Source organism: Chelonia mydas, chromosome 19 (genome assembly GCF_015237465.2).
Source record: "Chelonia mydas isolate rCheMyd1 chromosome 19, rCheMyd1.pri.v2, whole genome shotgun sequence".
NCBI classification, from domain to species: domain Eukaryota; kingdom Metazoa; phylum Chordata; order Testudines; family Cheloniidae; genus Chelonia; species Chelonia mydas.
Genome location: NC_051259.2, coordinates 9,384,579 through 9,403,199, shown reverse-complemented (window position 1 = coordinate 9,403,199; position 18,621 = coordinate 9,384,579). Strand labels below are relative to the sequence as shown.

Sequence of the window (18,621 nt, the reverse complement as noted above, 5' to 3'; positions counted from 1 at the left end):
AGAAATGGAAGCGCCCAGCATCCCTGGAAACCTTTATTTGTACTGGTAAAACCCAATAAAGACGGAAATTCCTTCCAGTATCTCGCCAGCTACCGTTAACGTGAGTGTATCCCGCTCAGAGCCCAGCATTAGGGAGGTCTAAGCAAGGAATGTTGCCCCAGGCCCCACTGGGATTCCTGTTCGCGTGGCTAGATCAGTAACGTTAAAGTCTGTAGCACTGGAATCCCAGCTCAGTCCGGTATCCTAGGAGCATGGGAATAATGCGTCCAGCACAGCGGCTGCCTCCTCTCCAGCTTTGCTTCCCAAGGGCTCCGCTGGGCTCTCCCTGGCGCTAGGGTTTCTCTAAGTGCCGGTACTTCTTGCGCAGCACGGACACCTGGTCCTTGAACAGCACGGGGTCCAGGCGGAGCTGCGAGTGCACCAGTGGCATGTAGCCAAACCAGGCTGCGAACTGGTTGAGGCAGTCCTGGCGCTGGGAGAACTGCAGGTTCCCGCTGGAGACGGCCGCGCTCTTAGACCTCTGCGGGGCGCAAGAGGAGAAGAGAGTGCTCAGGGCTATTGCACAGACTTAGGGACTTATCCTGCTCCCAAGAAGACAATGGTGGTTTTGCCATTGATTTCAGCAGGACGAGGAGCAGACCCCAAATTAGAGGGATTTGACCCAATAGCTCATTTGTAAGCCCCCAAGGAGGGAGAGGGGAAGCCATCAAAACCACAGAAGGAGGTAGACGGAGCACTGTGATCAGAACACATGGGCGAGCGAACCGCAGGCAAGGAGAGAGGAGAAGTGGAGGTGCAGGAGCTAAGGGGCTGATAGCTCAGAGGGAGAGCTGGGAGTTTCCACGGCTTTCCCTTCTCCACCTACATCACAGGTTGGCCCTGAACAAGCCGGAGAACCAGGCACTCCCCAGCTCTCTGAGAGATCCCACCCCGAGCAATGAACCCCCTGAGGGGAGCCGTGTTGCAGCTGCTCCTGTTATTCGTTGTAGGGGATGTGGCCTAACACCAGGCCCCGGAGGAAAGTAGAAGCAGTGGCCAGTGGGGTCGCCCTCTGATAGGAGCCTTTCCCAGAATGCCTTTCCTGGGGCTGGCCCTTTAAATCTGGGAGAAACAAGCTGCTGCAGCTCTAGGGGGAACGTTTTGCACCTAACAGTTACAATCTGCACCTCCCGCCCATCTGGTAAGTATCTGTCTTTTATTTTGCTGTCTTGGCCTGAGGGGACTGCCCATCTCCAGTTCCTTCCCCCTCCCTCTGCCCCACAGGGCACAGCAGTCTCTGAGCTGAGCTGGGACTGGTTCCTCCAGGATACACACAGCCTGCCTGCCCCAGCCCTGTGCTCTGCACGTGGCCGCAGGCCCGGGGGCCGGAGCTACGCTGCCCCAGGAGGAGGGCTCTGAAGCGGGTTGGCTGGGTGGGAAGCAGACGGAGCTCTCTGCGGGTGCTGGAAGGGGCTAAGCCCTGAGGACGTAAAGGAAATATTTAGGGTGGCCCCTGGGCATATGGCACTGAGCAGCAGCGCGAGGTTAATAGGTAAGGCCTGGATGTTTTAGGCTATTGGGAAACATTGCCTAGTGGTGAGCTCTACCCGGGTGCGGGATGTCTTCCCTCGGGGACAAGGCAGCTCTGCTGCTTAAGTCATTAAGGACTGAAGAGGGCAGGGCACCGGGGCCCAGGCAGCAGGACCCATCCGCACTGTCCGAGGGGACCCAAGAGGACCCTAACTTCGAGGATTCTATGCCCCCCCCCCATGCCTGGTACGCTCCTGTCTCGGTGGCGCCCCAAAGCACCACTCTCAGCTCCCTACCTCCTGGTGCTGCTTCTTCTGGGTCACTTTGATGGGAGGCAGCTTGGTGACGGCAGACACTAGGAAGTTCATCAGGATGTCTTCACAGTTGGAGAGCTGATCGATCAGGCTCCTCAGGCTGGCAGGCAGGTAATTGGTGAAGAGGCTGTGATAATACCTGGCGGGCGGGGGGGGGGGGAGCAAGGCAGAGACTGTGATAATATCTGCGGCGGGGGAGGGGGAAGAGACGGGAGGGGTGTCTCAAAGAGCATGAGCCTGCTGGACCTGCTTGTACATTTCCGCTGTGCTTGGCTTTGCCACCGAGGGACCATCCCGTTCCCCAAGGCTGCGGGTGGCCAGAGCATGTCCCATGGGCCAAAGGCCTCCTACAGTCACAATGCAAGTCCCAGCAGCTCTCTCCTTCCACGTGGCGGCACAGGCCGGGGTGGAGACAGGCCCTGTCCTCGCTCTGTGTTCCTCGCCTCTCCTCTGTTCCAGAGGACTTTCCCCAGCCACGGACGCTCAGGCTAATGCACCGGCCACTCGGTGGCACGGATGAAGGCTGCTCTTTGTGAGCTGAAAGCAGGAGACCCACGTTCTCCTCCCGCCCTCGACCCTCAGGCCATGACTTTCTAAAACGGGCACCAGTCGAAGCGCTCCTGGATGCACAGGGCTGGGTGCTCAGCACTCCCTGCATCCCGGCCACTTCTTCAGGTCCCTGCCTATGGATTTAGGGAGCTACCTTTAGCCTCCTCTTTTTCAAAAGCTTGGCCTAGGTCTCCCTCCCTGTCCTGGTGTCCAAATGGAGGTTCATAGAATCATAGAATATCAGGGTTGGAAGGGACCTCAGGAGGCCATCTAGTCCAACCCCCTGCTCAAAGCAGGACCAAAGCAGGTTAGCCCTACTGAACTCCTTCCCGGGGCATGGGGCTCGATTAGTCCGTTACTACATTGCAGGACCACTTCCAGCACATGGCCAGGCCGGGCCCCGTTGTCCTGGACGCTGCACAGACACGTAGCAAATGGCAGCCACCGTCTCAGTCGAGGGTAAGTGCTTTGAGATCCTCAGCTGGAAGGTGCTATCTAACCCCAGGCCTGTTATGACTGAAGCCTCCATGTCTGGGCTATAGACGGTTCCTACCACTGGGTGGCTTCAAGCTAGTTCATCTTCCAGTGGAGCTTTTGGGTGGAAGAAGAGAGCCCTCCAGCGTTCACTCTGCCTGGGACCCTCAGGCCGGAAGTTCTGGAGAAGGTGCTTTACCTGTGATAGAACGCAGCTGCGGTGAGAACCATGGAGAACTCATTGGTCCACTTGGAGGTGTAGCCCCACTGGCTCTGGTTGGAATCCCAGAAGTGACTCCGCATGGGGAACCCAACGATGCGGTCAGGGAAACTCCTCCACACCACAAAGGCAAAGTCAACCTGGGGAGCCAGACGGAGAGAGTTCACCACCAGGGCAGGGCCGATTAGCAGCAGATCCGGAGACAAACGCCTCCATCATTTGGAGGAGAACACTGCGGAGAGCAGAACTACCCTGGCTAGGAGAGAGCCCGTCTGGATTTGACCCACTCGATCTTTACCACGATCGCTACTCTCTGCGAAGAACGGGCACATCTTCAAAACATCCTCAGTACCTCTCCGAGCCTCGACGCCTTGTGCCATGCAACCTGCACCTCCCTACTCCCTTTAAGGACATGGATCCTCTCCCCCAAGCCACACCCCAACCAGCTAAGACCAGAAACGCAATGCCTCAATCCTCGCCTGCAAGTCAGGTTGCCTGCTGCCATGTGATCCTGCTGGATCACACGCGGTAAGCACCCTTGGGCCGGGCGCGTACTTGGGTGGAGGGCCTGCCGGGCACAGCCAGGTGTCTCAGCGAGAGACGTGGGTGATTCAGCAGGTGGCATGCTGCCATGTGGGTTTTTCCTGGAGGTCTCTTATTCAAGTACTCAGCCAGCCCAGCCCTGCTTAGCCTGGGAGATCTGGTGCCCCAGCGTGGTAAGTGCCAATGACCTGGCGGGGGTGCTGTGCTGGAGAGATGTAAAGCAGAGCTTCTGGCTGCTCAGGGGCCATGGCACTTTTTGTAAGAGGGGGGCATTAACCCCAACGTCCTGGCCAGATTCTAGCTTGATTATTATTACAGGGTCTATTCCCACCATAGTTTATTTGCCCCTCCTGCCCTCAACTCAGGCCTGATCCTGCGATGGTGAGCATTCTTTAGCAGGCCCTGGGAGTTGAGGGCACTCGGCACATCACACGATCTGTAGAGCTGCTGTGCCCTGTTGAACTCCTGCCACGTTCCAGCCGAGAGGTGGCTGCACTTTCCATGGTGCTCTGGGTACAGAGGCGGATTATGGTTTTGTGGGGCCCTGAGCCCCACCCATTCTGCCTGCAGTCCCACCCCACCCTCTACCCCATGGGGTCAGAGCACTGGTTGGGCTGGCAGAGCCGGACAGGGCAGGAACACCGGGCGGGCAGAGTGAGTTGGGGCACGGGGGCGCTCATTTTTCCAGGGTCCCCCGGTTGGCTGGAGCCGCTTGGGATAGGCCCCGTTGGCCCAGTGGCTAATCCGTGGACAGCTTGTGAAGCCCCTTGAGACCCTGCTCTCCCAAGAGGCATCTTTATCTAGGTCCCTCCAGCCCCGGGTCTCACCTCGCTGGTCGACAGGCTGGTGTGTTCATCCAGGCTCAGCACCGCATCCGTCCCGATGGCTGAGTATGGGAAGAAACGGTCGCTTACCTGGAGCGAGAGGGAACAGCAGAGTCAGGGAAGGGGCCAGAGCCCCTCTCGCCCCTTCCCCATCCCATGGAGAGCGCAGGCTAGCGCAGAGCAGCGGGCAGCTGCTGCTGAGTCCCGGCTGGGCCACCGCTGAGCCGCTCCCTGATGCACAAATCGGGGCTGCGGTTCTTTGGCCGCACGTTCCCCTGGCCCTTGGGAGGGCCGGGCTGCCGCAGCGCGGAGAGCAGCAGCCCCACCATGCACTGGGGGGTGCATAGCCCGTTCACAGCCCTCCCTGTCCCGCCTGAGAAATCCCGCGGCAGCAGGCCCACAAACAAACCAACCCGGCGACTGCTTACTTTCCGCCGGCCGTGAATGACTGTCAAAGGCACTGCTGTCTGGGGCCATTTCCCCCTCGGTGGGGGAGGCTTCTCGCAGCTCCACAGGACTAGGATCTAAAACCAAACCCGAGGGCGCCTAGGTCAGCACATGTGGGTGGCTCTGTGTGTCTGGGAGGGGGCGGGAGGGTGTGCCCCAAACCCACAGCCTCCCAGTCCTCCCACCCAGCTGGAAAGTTCGAGCCTGGCACGGAGCTACCACCCTCGCTTTAATCAAACAAACCCGGGCGTCACTAGGGGCCCAACCGCTCACCTGTGGCTGCTTTTAACTTCTACTTGCTATGCAAATAGCTTCTAATTGGAGCCTGGAAGTACTCTCCCAGCTCGAAATTAAAAATCGTAATGCCTAGGCTGGACGCTCCTGCCTGGGGCTGCGGGCGTGGGGCGAGGTCTAGTTAAAGAGGGTGATTAATAAAGGTACATAAAACTCTTCTCTCTCCCATCCCTTTGCCCCAGATAAACCCTTTGGGTCTGATTTCCAGAGGTGCTGGGGCCAGCTCCAGAACCGGTGTCACTCCATTGGAGTCAATGGGCCCGAATCCCCCAGCTGGCATAAATCAGTGTCACGCCATAGGTGTCAGTGGGTCAGATCCGCACATGGGGCGATTCGGCATCGCTCCATTGAAATCAGTGGGGCCAGATCCTCTGCAGGTGTAAATTAGCATTGCTCCGTCGGTGCGAATGGAGCTATGCTGACTTCCGCCAGCTGTGGGCTGACTTTCTGGTGGAGGTTCGGGGGCTCAGCACCTCTGCTGATCTACCAGGGCCTTTCCAAGGCTTTCTGGGTCTCTATGTGCCGTTGTCAGAAGTGGGTCTAAGGCACCATGGCCCCAGATCCAATGCCTGCGGGAGTCAATGGGGGCCCTTCCAGTCAATTCAGTGGGAGAGGGGTTCAGATCCAATCCAAATGTTCCCAAAGCCCAGGGGTATCTGGTTCGGGCCTGTCTCTAGTTCTAACAGGGAGAACAAAGCAGTAGCTTGGGCCCTCGCCTTCTCTTCCGCAGCGCTAGAACCCAGGAGCGTGGCTGGGGGGGGGAGGGGGTTTAACCTTTGCCCCTGACCTGGGCGCAGTGCTGGGATCTGGAGACAGTCTGGATGAGCTTGAGGATGGGCTGGGAGAGGGAGACCACAGGGGAGACGGCCCGGATGAAAGCTGTGAACTTGCCAGAGGGGCTGGACCCTGAAAAGGGAGAGATCGGATCAGTCAGGGGTTCCCAAGGGAAGCGCCAGGGCACACCCGGGGTGGGCGGGGGTAGCGGTTCCTACCGTGCTGCAGGTGGTAGAAAGGGAAGTCACCGAGGTGGGTGGAATACTCCGGCAGAGCCAGGAGCCCCCCAGGCAGGGTGTTCCACAAGAACTTGGGGCGGGATTCTCGACGAAATATCCGATCCTTTATTATCTGGTGGGAGATAGAGACTGCTTTCATCACCCTAGCAGCAAGCAGGCGCATCAAGCCAGCAGTGCTCAGCAGAGGAGACAACATCCAGTTGCAAACCCGGGGCTGGGGAAATGCAACCCAGGCCTCCCAACGTCACCCAAACAAAGGGTGAGCTGCACTCTGCAGCGCGGCAGGACCTGGCTGGCCAGGCAGCTTTGCAAACAGAGTTGGGGGGGGGGGTTGATTTGGGGAGGGAGGGATCATACCCCTGAGTTTTTGCCCTGAGATTCAAATCAGCATGAAACTGATTCAAATCCACCACAATTTGCCCGACTTTGTCACTGAATTTTTCCTGGCTTCCATCTGAAACCATCCCTCAGTCCTGAAAGTTGGGGTGGTGGGTGGGGTCCTGCTTATACTGTACAGTGGTCAATGCATAAATCCCTGATTCTCTTGCCGCACCAGCTTTACCCCAGGCTAACTGCACTGACTTCAGTGGCGTTCCTCCTGATTTACACCAGTGAGTGGAAGCAGAATACAGGCTGAATGCGTAACTAGGAGATGGGCTGAAACCAAGATGGGCTCTAGAACTGAACTGCTAGATCTCCCATCTCTATCCTGAGATGAACCAGCCCCCCCAGGATTTCAGGGCACTTTGGATCCAGATGCTGAGCCCTTTGCTCATGCTGGCACACTGACTTCAATGGGGCGAGCTGGCACCTCCCCAAGGGTACAAAATCTGGCCCTGGACCTCGCTCCCTATTTATAGCAATGAGCAGACCTCAGAAAGTCGAGGTTTTGGTTTGGCCGAGCGGCCAAACGTTCTGCTTTGAACTATCTTGCTGAGCAGCAACAACAGGGCTGGAAACGGCACAAAACCAGACTTCCTGGCACTTCCTTCTTCCAACCCAACCGGAATAACTGGGAGACGCGGCCTCCCTGCGGCCCATGCCGGCAGGCTGCTCAGAAATGACGATGACAGACAGATGTCAAACTCTTTGCTGTTTATCGGCGGGCGTTGAGCCCTGGATCGTGACACGATCGCGCACCTCTCCTTTCTGATGGGAGGCTTTGTGTAAAAGATAACGATGAGTCCGGGTCTTGCTCCCAAAGGGGAAATGCCATTCGAAAGACTCACAGCCTGACAGCTTTGCTGTGTGTGAATTTAGCATTCGGCAGAGGGGCGGCATGGATGGCCCTGGGGCCTGAAGGCCTCTGTTATTATTTGATTATTTGATTTAGTTGGGGATTGGGCCCGCTTTGAGCAGGGGGTTGGACCTCCGGAGGTCCCTCCCAACCCTGATACTCTATGACTATTATATTTATGTACGGTGCTGTGGTAACACCCAGGAGCGCCAGGACCCTGGTCTGCTAGGCACTGTACAAACAGAACGAATTATATCCCCTGCCCCAAAGAGCTCACCGTGCAAGTGTGAGCTAAGAGATAACAGGGGGAGAAAGACAGAGAGGAGGGAGCACTGCACAGTTCAAGGAAACAATGAGATGTTGGCCAGCGATCTCAGCCCACCAGTTGCCTCACCATAGGGCAAAGGCAGGGCAAGCTTCCCCCGTCCTGCCCTGCCCGTGTGTCAGGGGCTTGTTGGGATAGATAAGAGAGCACCAGGGTTCCAAATTCATCCCTGGTGCAACGTAGAAGATTAGGGTTGGAAGAGACCTCAGGAGGTCATCTAGTCCAACCCCCTGCTCAAAGCAGGACCAACACCAACATCGTTGATTGCAGTGGAGTTACACTGAGGATGACTTTGGCCCTGGGTCTGCTTGAGTTCCTGGCCTTGCTGAGATCATCAGTTTTTGGGATGATCTCTCTGGGGTGGAAACCTGTCCACTGGGAGCTGCGCTGAGACCCCCCCCAGGCTCATTTCACAGGTGCCGCTGAAGAGCCAGCAGATAGTCAATTTTGGTCATAACTGAGCTGGGTGAGATTTGAACCTGTGGTCTTGAGGGGAGGAGAACAGGGTAAAGGCAGAGAAGGAGACAAGAGAAGGAAGCTTGGTACATAATGAGCTAGAGAACCTATTTCTTTACTGGCTTATCCACAGCCATCCAGCGATGCCTGAAAGGAAGAGAGTGGTCTCTCTGCAGACAAGGGGCTAATGGCCCATGTTCCACTCCAGGGAGAAACTGGGTTAGAAGCCAACCATGGGGCAGAGCTGGGAAGCCCTGGTAGATGCTGTGCGGCAGCTGGCTTCCTGTGGTCAAGGCATCCTGCTTATTATGTCCAGTTAAAGTCTTTTCTTTCCATTGAGCGACTCAGGAAAATGTGAGTTCGAGTGCCCAGAGTGGAGACAGTAGGGATTTGAATTGCCCTGAAGCCAGAAGGCAACAGGTCCGTGGGCAACATCTGTTATTGTCCCCTTCCATTTAGCTGAACAAATTCATCCTTCTGTCCAATCGCAGTTGTTAACACAGGGACCAGAGCTCTGAGCCTTTCCCAGCCCTGTGCAGAAAAGTCCATTAAAATATTGCCCAATGAGGCTGACACAGGCTCACGCTCCTCTTGTAGAGCTAGGCAAGCCCATCAGCCAGCACCCCTGCCCCACACCCCACAGCACCCTGCTGGGAGAGGCTGGGACTGGAGTAGCTAGGCAATCCCCCACAACCAGCACTCCTGCCCCATTCCCTACAGTGCCCCCTAGTGGCTGGCACTGTCGTAGCGATACATTTCCCATCCATCTACTCACTCCTGCACTGAGCGGGTGCCAATCCCTCTGCCCTGATCTGCTCTCTCCCCCTACGGGATGCAGACAGGGTGGGATTTGCCCCCACCCTGTTGTTGTTGGTCCCAGCTGTTGTTGCTGCTGCTTGCCTGTTTAAAAAAACCCAAACTACGTGGAACGGTCACCGAGGGAGCTGCTGTGAGAGAGATACCAGAATCTTGTGGCTCACCTCAAGGGTGGTTTGCACTATTTTCTCCACGGAGGAGAAATATGCTTCCCACAGGAACTGGGTTTGCTGCTGGAACGCCAGGATCTTGTCACTGGGGATACAGCGAACGGTGGAAGGAATCTGAGCAGGACAAAAACCACGGAAACGGGGAGACAGAGAGAGGGGACGGGGTTAGTAAGGTTTATGCAGCCAGGCAAAGTGTCTCCTTCTGATTGTGGCGCTGGGGAGCCAGGCCCTAACCCTGGCCAGAGGGTTAAAAACATTTTAAGCAAAACCAGGCCTCGATCCAGCCACCCCACCACCCCCAGTGGAGCAGGTGTGGGGGAGTGGGTAGGTGGATCTTTGGCTTCTCCCCCTCAGCGTGCCAGCCAGCACAGCTGAGCTGTCCTGGGGCTCACTGGAACTTGCTGCTGATATAGGCCAGTAGCAAATTATTACACACCCAAAGCAAGGGGGAAGGGGTTTGTTCCTCCCAGGGCTACTCCTGGCAGGGGGGAGCTTAAATGCCAGCCCTTGCTCAGGACTGAGCCTAAAGGTACAATCTAGCCTTTAATGTTCCGTGCAGATGTGCACAGCAGGCTTGTTTATATAGGGCCTACACAAATCCACTGTTTTGCGCTGACAAGGGCACAAGCCAGGCATCATTTTCCATTACCTGCAGGCAATGCATTTTGCAGCAATGAGCGAGTTTCTCTGGTGTCCCCTCAGACCTTTGATTAACGCCTCTCTAGCTCCCTCCCTTAAGCCGCCCCTGTGGGGTATTAATGAGCCTTCCAGTCCTGCCTGCCCTCCCCCGAAGTCAATAGCAAACTTCAGTGGGAGCAGCGCGGGCTCTAAGCCAGCTGTGGGAGGGTGAGGCAGGACACATCTGCCGCGGGAGACAGGGGACAAGGGTTGGGAGAGGGGACGACTGGTCGGCCAATTTCTGATGGCTGGCTGCCCTGTCCGGCTCTGTTGCAGCCGTCGGCTAAGGGGCGATCCACCCGTCCACCACCAGAACAGGGAGATCCGATGGCCAGTAATTCTCCGGTGCTGTGAACGAAAGGCACTTCACACCATGGCACTGTCTGCTGTGCCACCCTGTGCCAGGCGCTGCGTTACCTGCAGGAGGAGCCTCTCGTCCCCGACAATGGCCGATTTACTCCAGTCGATCACTTCGGAGAACGGCAGCTCCCAGCCGTTACTGAGCAGCACTGGGATGCAAGCAGCCTGGATGGATGAGAAACAAGCAGAAAACCGCGCCCATGAGACCCAGGCCAGTCAGCCTTGTACCCACCAGCTCAGGGGCCGACAGCCCGGCCGCTGGGTCTGACAGGGGTGGGGGAAACAGGAGGCCCGAGGGAGGCGCACAGCAGCTGGCTAGTGGTATTGGAAGCCCAAATAATTTCTAGAGAGCCCCCTTTCAAAGACTGCTTTCGTCCAAGACCTAGGAGCATTAACCCTGCTCACGGCCAGCCCAAGGCAGGCATGATTTCCTCAGGGACCTCCTGATGGCTGCTTCTCTACCAAGGGAATAGACAGGAAGGGCTAGCGGCAGAGGGAGGGGATGGGGGTAGGGGAGTGGAGGGTGTCAGGGAGGGGGATGGAAGTGGGAGAGGAGAAGATGGGTAGAAGGAGCGAAGAGGAAGGAGGAGGGGGAAGGGGCACTGATCTCTGAGGAGCAGAATTGGAGACGTTGAGATAAGTGTGTGGGGTGCGGGAAGCCACAGGCTCTTGCCCTGCTTCTCTCTCTCCATTCTCAGAGGCTCCTGTGCCCTGGGATTGGGGTGAGGAGGGAAATTCACGGACTGACTACAGACATTTCCCGCTGTCTTGCCCGCAGTGGTACCTGCAACGCTTCCAGGAAGCGGAAGGAGCCCAGCCGCCTGCCGCGGGGGATGATGCAGAAGGTGGAGTTGTGCAGCAACTCCTGATAGTCAAACCTGGGAACAAAATGCAGCTCTGGTTAGAAACCTGTGGTTAGAGCTCTCTTTTCCTTCCATGTGCCACAAAGCTCCCCCACCCGCCTTGTCGACTTAAGTGTCCTCAGCGCTGTGGTTGTATTTCAGTGGCAAGACCTCGAGGACTCATATACGTCACTCCTAGAACAGAGGTGGTCACAAATAGCATGCAGGCATCCTCTCCGTCACAAATCTGAGCCCAAATACCAAAGCGCTGTTGCCAGGGAGCACCTCCACCTCCAGAACTGAGTCCAGTTGGAGAGACTAAGGCAGGGAGCACCCTCCCCGCTGCTTGCTACAGCTCCCCCAGAAAGAAACATCATCACAAAACACAACACAGCAGTTTCTTCCAAGACTAAACGCTTGTCTGCCAAAAAAAAAAGAAACTTGTAAGGCTACGTGTAACAGCACCATGGTTGACCACTGCCATAGTAATATGAAGGGGCATTAACGAGATGGTTACATTTATTTAGGATGAAAATGTTTGGCACCATGCTGGTCTTTTGGACACTGTTGAATAGGGAGCAGTCGATAATGTGCCATCTATCAGCCGGGTGTCACGTAGCGGAGATGCTTTGGGGCCACAAAGATCTCTTTTAGAGGCGTGCCAGCCAGCATCACATGCAGCTGGTTCACTGGCCGGAGCCGATGACCTCAGTGTGGTGACAGCACAAATGCTGTAAATAAATACTCAGAAACCAAAGCCAAGAAAGGCAGGGCTAAGCATTACATTATTATGATTGTATTACCATAGCTCCTGGGTGCCCCAGTGATGAGCCAGGATCCCAGTGCGCTAGGCGCTGGACAAACAGATGGTCCCTGCCTCAAAGCTCACAACCTAAATTCCATTCTTATCCCCAGAGGGGGCTGCCTCGGAAAGCTTAATATGCCTTAGTGTTTGTCAAACCCTCAGGATTCCCCCCTCCATGCACCCACGCACAAAGCCACTATCATCGTCCCCAGTTGACAAAGGGGGAAGCTGAGACAGAGGTAGAACTAAGTGACTTGCCCAAGGCTAAAGAGAGGTGTCAGTGTCTGAGCTGGGATGAGAACCCAGGTGTTCCTGGGTCTCAGTGTGTTTAGATCCTCCGGCAAGGCGGCCTGTGATCATCCAGGCATATGACCACAGCATGCTGGAGTGGAGATGGCTGTGTGGAAAAAGCATTGGCGTGAAACTCAGAGGAGCTTGATTTAGTGGCTGGCTCCTCCATTGACTCGCAGGTGACTGCAGGCAGGTCTGTGCCTCTGTTTTCCATCTGTGAAATGGGGCTAATGAGACTTCTCTACCAACCAGGGGTGTTGTGAGGTTAAATTCATCAGTGCTTGTGAAGTGCTCAGACACCCTGGTGTCGGGGGCTGTGATAAATGAAGGGGGCTCCCTTTTATGAACACCCAGCCAGCCAGTTAGCTATAAAATCCCTGTTAGTAGCTGTTCTCTATTTGCTTTACCTGTAAAGGGTTAAAAAAAAGTCCATAGGTAAAAGAAAGGGAGTGGGCACCTGACCAAAAGAGCCAAGGGGAAGGCTAGAACTTTTTAAAATTGGGGAAAAACTTCCCCTTTGTGTCTGTTGTTGTTCTCCGGGGAGGAGGGGAACTGTGAGAAGCTTGGGCCAAGTATGAAATCATCAGAATCATACCTAGAAACTGCTTATTTGAAAACTCAGCTATGTAAGTCGATCAGGAAATGTCTAGGAAGACGCGATCAGGTTTATTTCTTTCGGCTAGTGGACTCCTCTGTGCTAACCCCAGATGCTTTTGTTTGCTTGTAACCTTCAAGCTGAACCCCCCAGAAAGCTAGTTTTGGTGCTTAATTTTTGGAAATTGCTCCTTTAAAATCTAGCAATAGCCTGAGTTTTTGTTTTTAATAAAATTTACCTTTTTTAAGAACAGGATTTGAATTTTTGTGTCTTAAGAGGTTTGTGCACATTTTTTAATTAGCTGGTGGTAACAGCTGATTTCCTTTGTTTTCTTTCTCGGCTCTTCCCCGGAGTGGGGGTGAAAGGGCTTGAGGGTACCCCCCAGGAAGGAATTCCCAGGAGCGCCTTCCTGGGTCCTAAAAGGGGTCTTTTGCACTTGGGTGGTGGCAGCATCTACCCATCCAAGGTCAGAGAAAAGCTGTAACCTCGGAAGTTTAATATAAGCCTGGAGTAGCCGGTATTAATTTTTAGACTCCTTGCGGGCCCCCACCTTCTGCACTCAGAGTGCCAGAGTGGGAAATCAGCCCTGACAGGGGCCGAGTGACCAGAAGTGACCTATTGTGCCTATCTCAGCTGTATGTTGTTTTAGACAGGGGCTGCGGAGTCCCATTTAAAGTGGCAGGGAGCACAGATTTTCCTCTGCCGCCTGACCTGCCACCGGCTCATAAGCCCCTACACCCACCCCCTCTACATTTGAATGAGCGGCATTGCCACCTGGTGCACAGGGGCACAGGGTCACTCTGGTTTGGCCCAGCCAAAAAGTGCCCTCCCCCGCCCCAGCCCTGCAGCCTATGGCATGGGTTCTCCACCTGGGGGCTGTCCACCCTCCCTTCCTTTTAGCTAGATTTAACAGGGAGGTCCTGTCACAGTCTGGAAAGCTTTGAGAACCCAGCCCTCCAAGGATCACCTGCCAATGGAGTGCCCCCTGCAGCAAGGGTTGCGGAAAGGATGGCATTGAAGCCACTTACACTGGCTATATGCACTCTTGGGAATGCCCACCCCTCCATGCCCGGAAAATCCCTAGAAGGGGAGAGAGTCCAGAACTCTCATCAGACATCAGCGTCACTTGGGCTGCGTTTTAAGAACCGGTATGTAGTTGTTTGATTTTGTGTGGTGAAGAGTCGGTCGAAGATCAGCCCTGGAGACTGAAGTACTTTATGTTTCCACAGAACAAGCACAATATGATCTGCATCAGGCCAGTTTCCCCTCACTGCTGCATTTCCCCCTCCCCCCCGCCCCCTGCTACCAGCATGCCTCAGCTCTGAGCTGGAAACAGACCACCCTCTGGGGATAAAAGGGGAGTTCAGTTTTCATGGTCAGATCAGTCCTCAGCATCACCCCAGAGCCTGCCAACCAGAGGGGGGCAATTAGTGCCAAATGCCAGGGTGGTTTCTGTGGTGTGGAGGTTGTGGTGAGTTTTTACACTGGAGCTTTTGACTCGGATCACATCGCCTCCAGCAATGAGCAGACGCATGCAGAAAGCCAGCCTGGCAGCATCCGCCCATTTGTGTATCAGTTAGATGCTGCTCATTAAAACCCCAACCAGTCTTGGTTGTATGGTTGTCACCATTACACAAACAATGGCCCGGCCAATTGAAGCCCAGCGTTTAGGTTTGTAAAGCCTAATATTAATGCAAATGGTTTCATGAAGTTTGATTTTTTTTTAAATACCAATGAAAACAATATTTTGTCTAAGCTAAACATTCCTCTGCTATGTTGGCAACCCAGCCGGCCCTGCAGCCTCCTGCTCCTGAAAGTGCAATTGACTTAAACCGGAGTGAAGTTGACCAGGCTGTTTCCACAGTCCAAGCTGAGTAAAATGCAAACAGCAAAGAACTGGAATCGATTGGTCAAAGTAAATCCAATTAGTACAAATTCTCTCAATTTCCATAATCTCTGGTGTCACTGAGAGCACAAGTGACAGTATTCGTATTTCTTAAACCCTTCTAAGTTACTCTTGGAGCTCAAAATACTGGGCCAGATTTTCTGCTGTGCTGAGTTTCCAGTCAGTGCAGTGGGTGGTATAGTTGATTACTGTAATCAACTTCCTGATTCTCCGCTGGGCCCTGTGAGCCTCCATAGGTTAGAGCAGCCTGGGGGCTGCTCCAATTTGCACCATCTGGCAACAGTCCTCAGGGGCCAACAGAGTGCCTGCATGGTATTGGAGCCAACTACGCTGGTTCTTTGCCCACAAGGGAGTTCCTGCCCCCTGTGCCAGGAGAATCCCCAGCAGGGGTGAGAGGGCCAAATCCTGTCTTCTCTGTGTCACCATGGCGGCATGCTGGGTTGGAGTAGGTGCAGTTCCTCTGACCCTCTATCTCTTGTGATGTTTTTAGTAGAACCATGCTCAGGGCCCGATCCTGCAAGGTGACTATCTAATACAGGCCAACAGGGTTAAGGCCATTCAGTCCTTCTCAGGAGACACTCAGCAACTTCCAGGTTCAGGCTCTTCAAGTGGCATCAGCCCCTAAGGGAACTTCCAAGTCCCACCCTATTTAAACCAGACTCTGCTCATCTTTCCTAACTCTCTCAGCGTTGTCCTGGCCGGAGTTTCTCTCCTTCCCAGCCCTGTTCCCACAGAGAGCCCTCAGATCTGGACTGTGATATTACAGACCTCAAGGAAAGGTGAGCCCTTCTTCTTCCATGTGATGCTGAATCCCGGGAAGCTGCTCACCCAATAAGCGTACACCGACAAGCTGAGTTGCGAGGCGTGATACATGAGGAAATGATAGAAGACATTTGTCAAGCAGGAGGGGATCATTTATCGGAGGGTCCTCAGTGAGCCACAGGAAAGCATGATCCTCAGTGTGATGTACAACTCTTTGCAAAGTGTGGTCCTGGTCCATGATTTGGGGGAGCGGGGGGCTAACACAGTATAAAAAATAAGAACGCTGTGTAGAAAGGGAGATGTGGCCTGCACTCAGAGGGGCCAGAGGCACCAGGGACAGCGTCACACAGCTGTCCTGTTGGCTGCTACTGAGAAAAGTTCAGACTGTAACTGGCCCTGCCTGCATGCACAGAGAGGAGGGACACAAGGGTCCCTCTTTGCCCCCCTGTGCCAGCTGCAACACTGTGGGACAAGGACATGGGGAGTCTGTGCTGCCAGTGGCTCCAGGCCCCCCGTTCCTAACCAGCTGGGGGTCAGAAGCAGGCGTGGCTTCAGGGCACAGAAGTCTACGCAGAAGTCTGTAAGCCTGTTGCAGTAAGAGCTCAGGAACTGCCCCCTCTATGCCTCCCCTCCACCCCCACGGTGCAGTGGAAGGGACCAGACACACAGCAGAGAGGAGCGTATTTGCCTTTTCCACATCCTGAAGGGGAAGGGGCTGGGACGGCTCCTTTGCTGGCTCCTGCCCTTTGCCGCTGCTTCCTGGAGGGCAGCCATGTTTGTAAAATGTAAATCATAGGCCGCATTTTTTTATCTTAGGGATGCTGGGAATCCCAATCCTTGTTTTGTGGCTAAGGACTAGCGGTAGATATGCCCAGTGGCCTCTGATGGGATGTTAGATGGGATGGGATCTGAGTTACTACAGAGAATTCTTTCCTGGGTGTCTGGCTAGTGAATCTTGCCCACATGCTCAGGGTTTAGCTGCTCGCCACATTTGGGGTCGGGAAGGAATTTTCCCCCAGGGCAGATTGGCAGAGGCCCTGGGGGGTTTTCGCCTTCCTCTGCAGCACGGGGCACGGGTGACTTGCTGGAGGATTCTCTGCCCCTTGAAGTCTTTAAACCGCGATTTGAGGACTTCAATAGCTCAGACATAAGTTAGGGGTTTGTTGCCAGAGTAGGGGGGTGAGATTCTGTGGCCTGCATTGTGCAGGAGGTCAGGCTAGATTATCATAATGGTCCCTCCTGACCGTAAAGTCTATGATTCTGTGATTCTATGACTTCAGCAACACCCCCGAAAGGCAGACAGGATGCGAGCTCACTGTGGGCCAACGTGCTTGGTCACACCCATCACCTTTAATAATACCATGATAACAGCGCCGAGATGCCCGGCTGAAATCATGGCCCTATTGGGCCAGACGCTGCAGCACACAGGAAGCCAGAGTCCCTGTCCCAAAGAACTCAGAGGAAAGAGACAAGAACAAGGAAGGGTTATGAGTAAAGCCGGATGGGAAGTTTTTGATGAAATGTTTTTTCATTGGAAAATGCCACTTCATTCAGAAGGTTTCTCAGGTCCAGGATAGAATTGGGGAGGGGGGGGGGGGAGCAAGAGCACCACCCCAGAATAGCTACGTGGTCAGGGCAGTCGCCTGGAATGTGGGAAACCCAGATTACTTGTACCTCAACCTTCTGCATCCGAGGGAGTGCCCTAACCTCCAGGCAACTGGCTATTCTGGGGTGGCGCTCACTCGCGCTCATTAATTTTGCGAAAAATTTCAAAAGGCCTTGTTTTCCCTCTGCCACGGAACTAAAACAAAAGTCAAAACCTCAAATTTTGTTGTGAAACAGAACGTCTTGTTTCCGACCGACCCTGCTTATCAGCCCATGTTCCAGGGGGGAAACTGAGGCACAGGGAGACTCAACAACCAGCCCAAAGTGACACCAGGAGTCTGTAGGAAAGCCAGGGAATTGACTCCAGATCTCCCAAGTGCCAGTCCGTAGGACGGCCCTTCCACTCAGAGGGGAACGTCAGAGGAGTGACTCTGGATTACAGCAGTGTAAAGCGGCGAGATCAGAATGAGGCCCGTTATACACCTCGCAGCCTCATGCCACCAGGCGTACTTAACCCTCGCAGACAGAGCCATGCGGGACACATTATTAAGCAGATGCAGCCAGGCAGAGATCTCAGCACAGTCCTGTTCACAGAGCCGTGCGCTCCCCTCCCAGAGCCCCGTGCACGGGGGCACAGTGCAGCTTTCTGCTGGGTAGGCCCTGGGAGCGTTCCTGACAGGACAGCCCCATAAAGCAAGGAGGTTTCTCTGCCCCCTGCATGTGGAGATGCCTAGATCGGGAATGAACACACGTCCGAGCTGAGTTTTCTTGCAAGCTGGGCACGTGCTCCTGACTCTGTTCCCCACTCCAAGGACTCAGACTCGGAGCCAGGAGTGGGACCCAGTACATGGGCCCCTGGGTCGGTGGGAGGTGCAGCATGGCATGGGGAGGAATGGGGGCCTCCCAGCTGCCTGCTGGGTGGGCGGGGCAGGGAGATCTAAGGCACGGAGCGGAAGATGAGTTGATGCTGGGGGGTGGCAGAGTGTCTGGGGCAGACGCAGCTTTGGAGGAAGAGCGTTTCTGGAGAGGGCAGGAGGAAGGAGGCCAGAACTCAAGCTGGTCCAGGCCCCATTTACTCTGGTGACGTTTCTTTACACGGCACGGCCTGCCTGGAACAAAACTACCCCAGGGGCTCCCTCGTCCCACCCCGATCCCAATTCTCACACCCCAGGTTAAATACCCCCCTCCCTGCACACTCACCTTCCAGTGCTCCCCCACTCCTCCGCCCCCCTTTCCTTACAGTCACTCCCCACCCCCGTCAATCAGCCGAGCCGGACTCTGCCTGCTTATCCTGGTGTGAATCGAAAGGCACCCCCTGACTTCAGCGGAGTTACCTTCCGGGTGACCTGTACCTGGGCATAACCCCAAGCAAAAGCTGCCCCGTGTGAGAGCTGGCACGGCAGCAGCGGGGAGGGGAGGAGAGATTCCGTCTGAGGATACTGGGGAAAAAAAATCCCTTTGTCCCAGGATATTTAATGTCCACGTAAGGGCGGAGGCAGAATTGGGGGATCCCTGCTCCTCCCAAGCCCAAGGCAAAACCCTCATTGCTTTTGATGAAGGCAGCAGGCCTCTCCTCAGACCTCGCT

The 18,621-nt window shown here is 55.1% G+C and overlaps 1 protein-coding gene across 1 annotated transcript in view; it reads right to left on the bottom strand.

Moving 5' to 3' along the window:
- Window positions 1-18,621, bottom strand: part of EXTL1 (exostosin like glycosyltransferase 1) — a 47,185-nt gene continuing 28,564 nt past the window's right edge. Inside the window, exons 2-11 of the mRNA XM_027832990.3 lie at window positions 11,014-11,107; window positions 10,287-10,394; window positions 9,186-9,305; window positions 6,167-6,299; window positions 5,962-6,080; window positions 4,862-4,957; window positions 4,437-4,523; window positions 3,046-3,206; window positions 1,806-1,962; window positions 1-520 (exon numbers count right to left, since the gene is read on the bottom strand). Coding sequence (XP_027688791.1) covers window positions 332-520; window positions 1,806-1,962; window positions 3,046-3,206; window positions 4,437-4,523; window positions 4,862-4,957; window positions 5,962-6,080; window positions 6,167-6,299; window positions 9,186-9,305; window positions 10,287-10,394; window positions 11,014-11,107 — 1,264 coding nt within the window. The 3' untranslated portion in view covers window positions 1-331. The remainder of the gene's footprint in view (window positions 521-1,805; window positions 1,963-3,045; window positions 3,207-4,436; window positions 4,524-4,861; window positions 4,958-5,961; window positions 6,081-6,166; window positions 6,300-9,185; window positions 9,306-10,286; window positions 10,395-11,013; window positions 11,108-18,621) is intronic.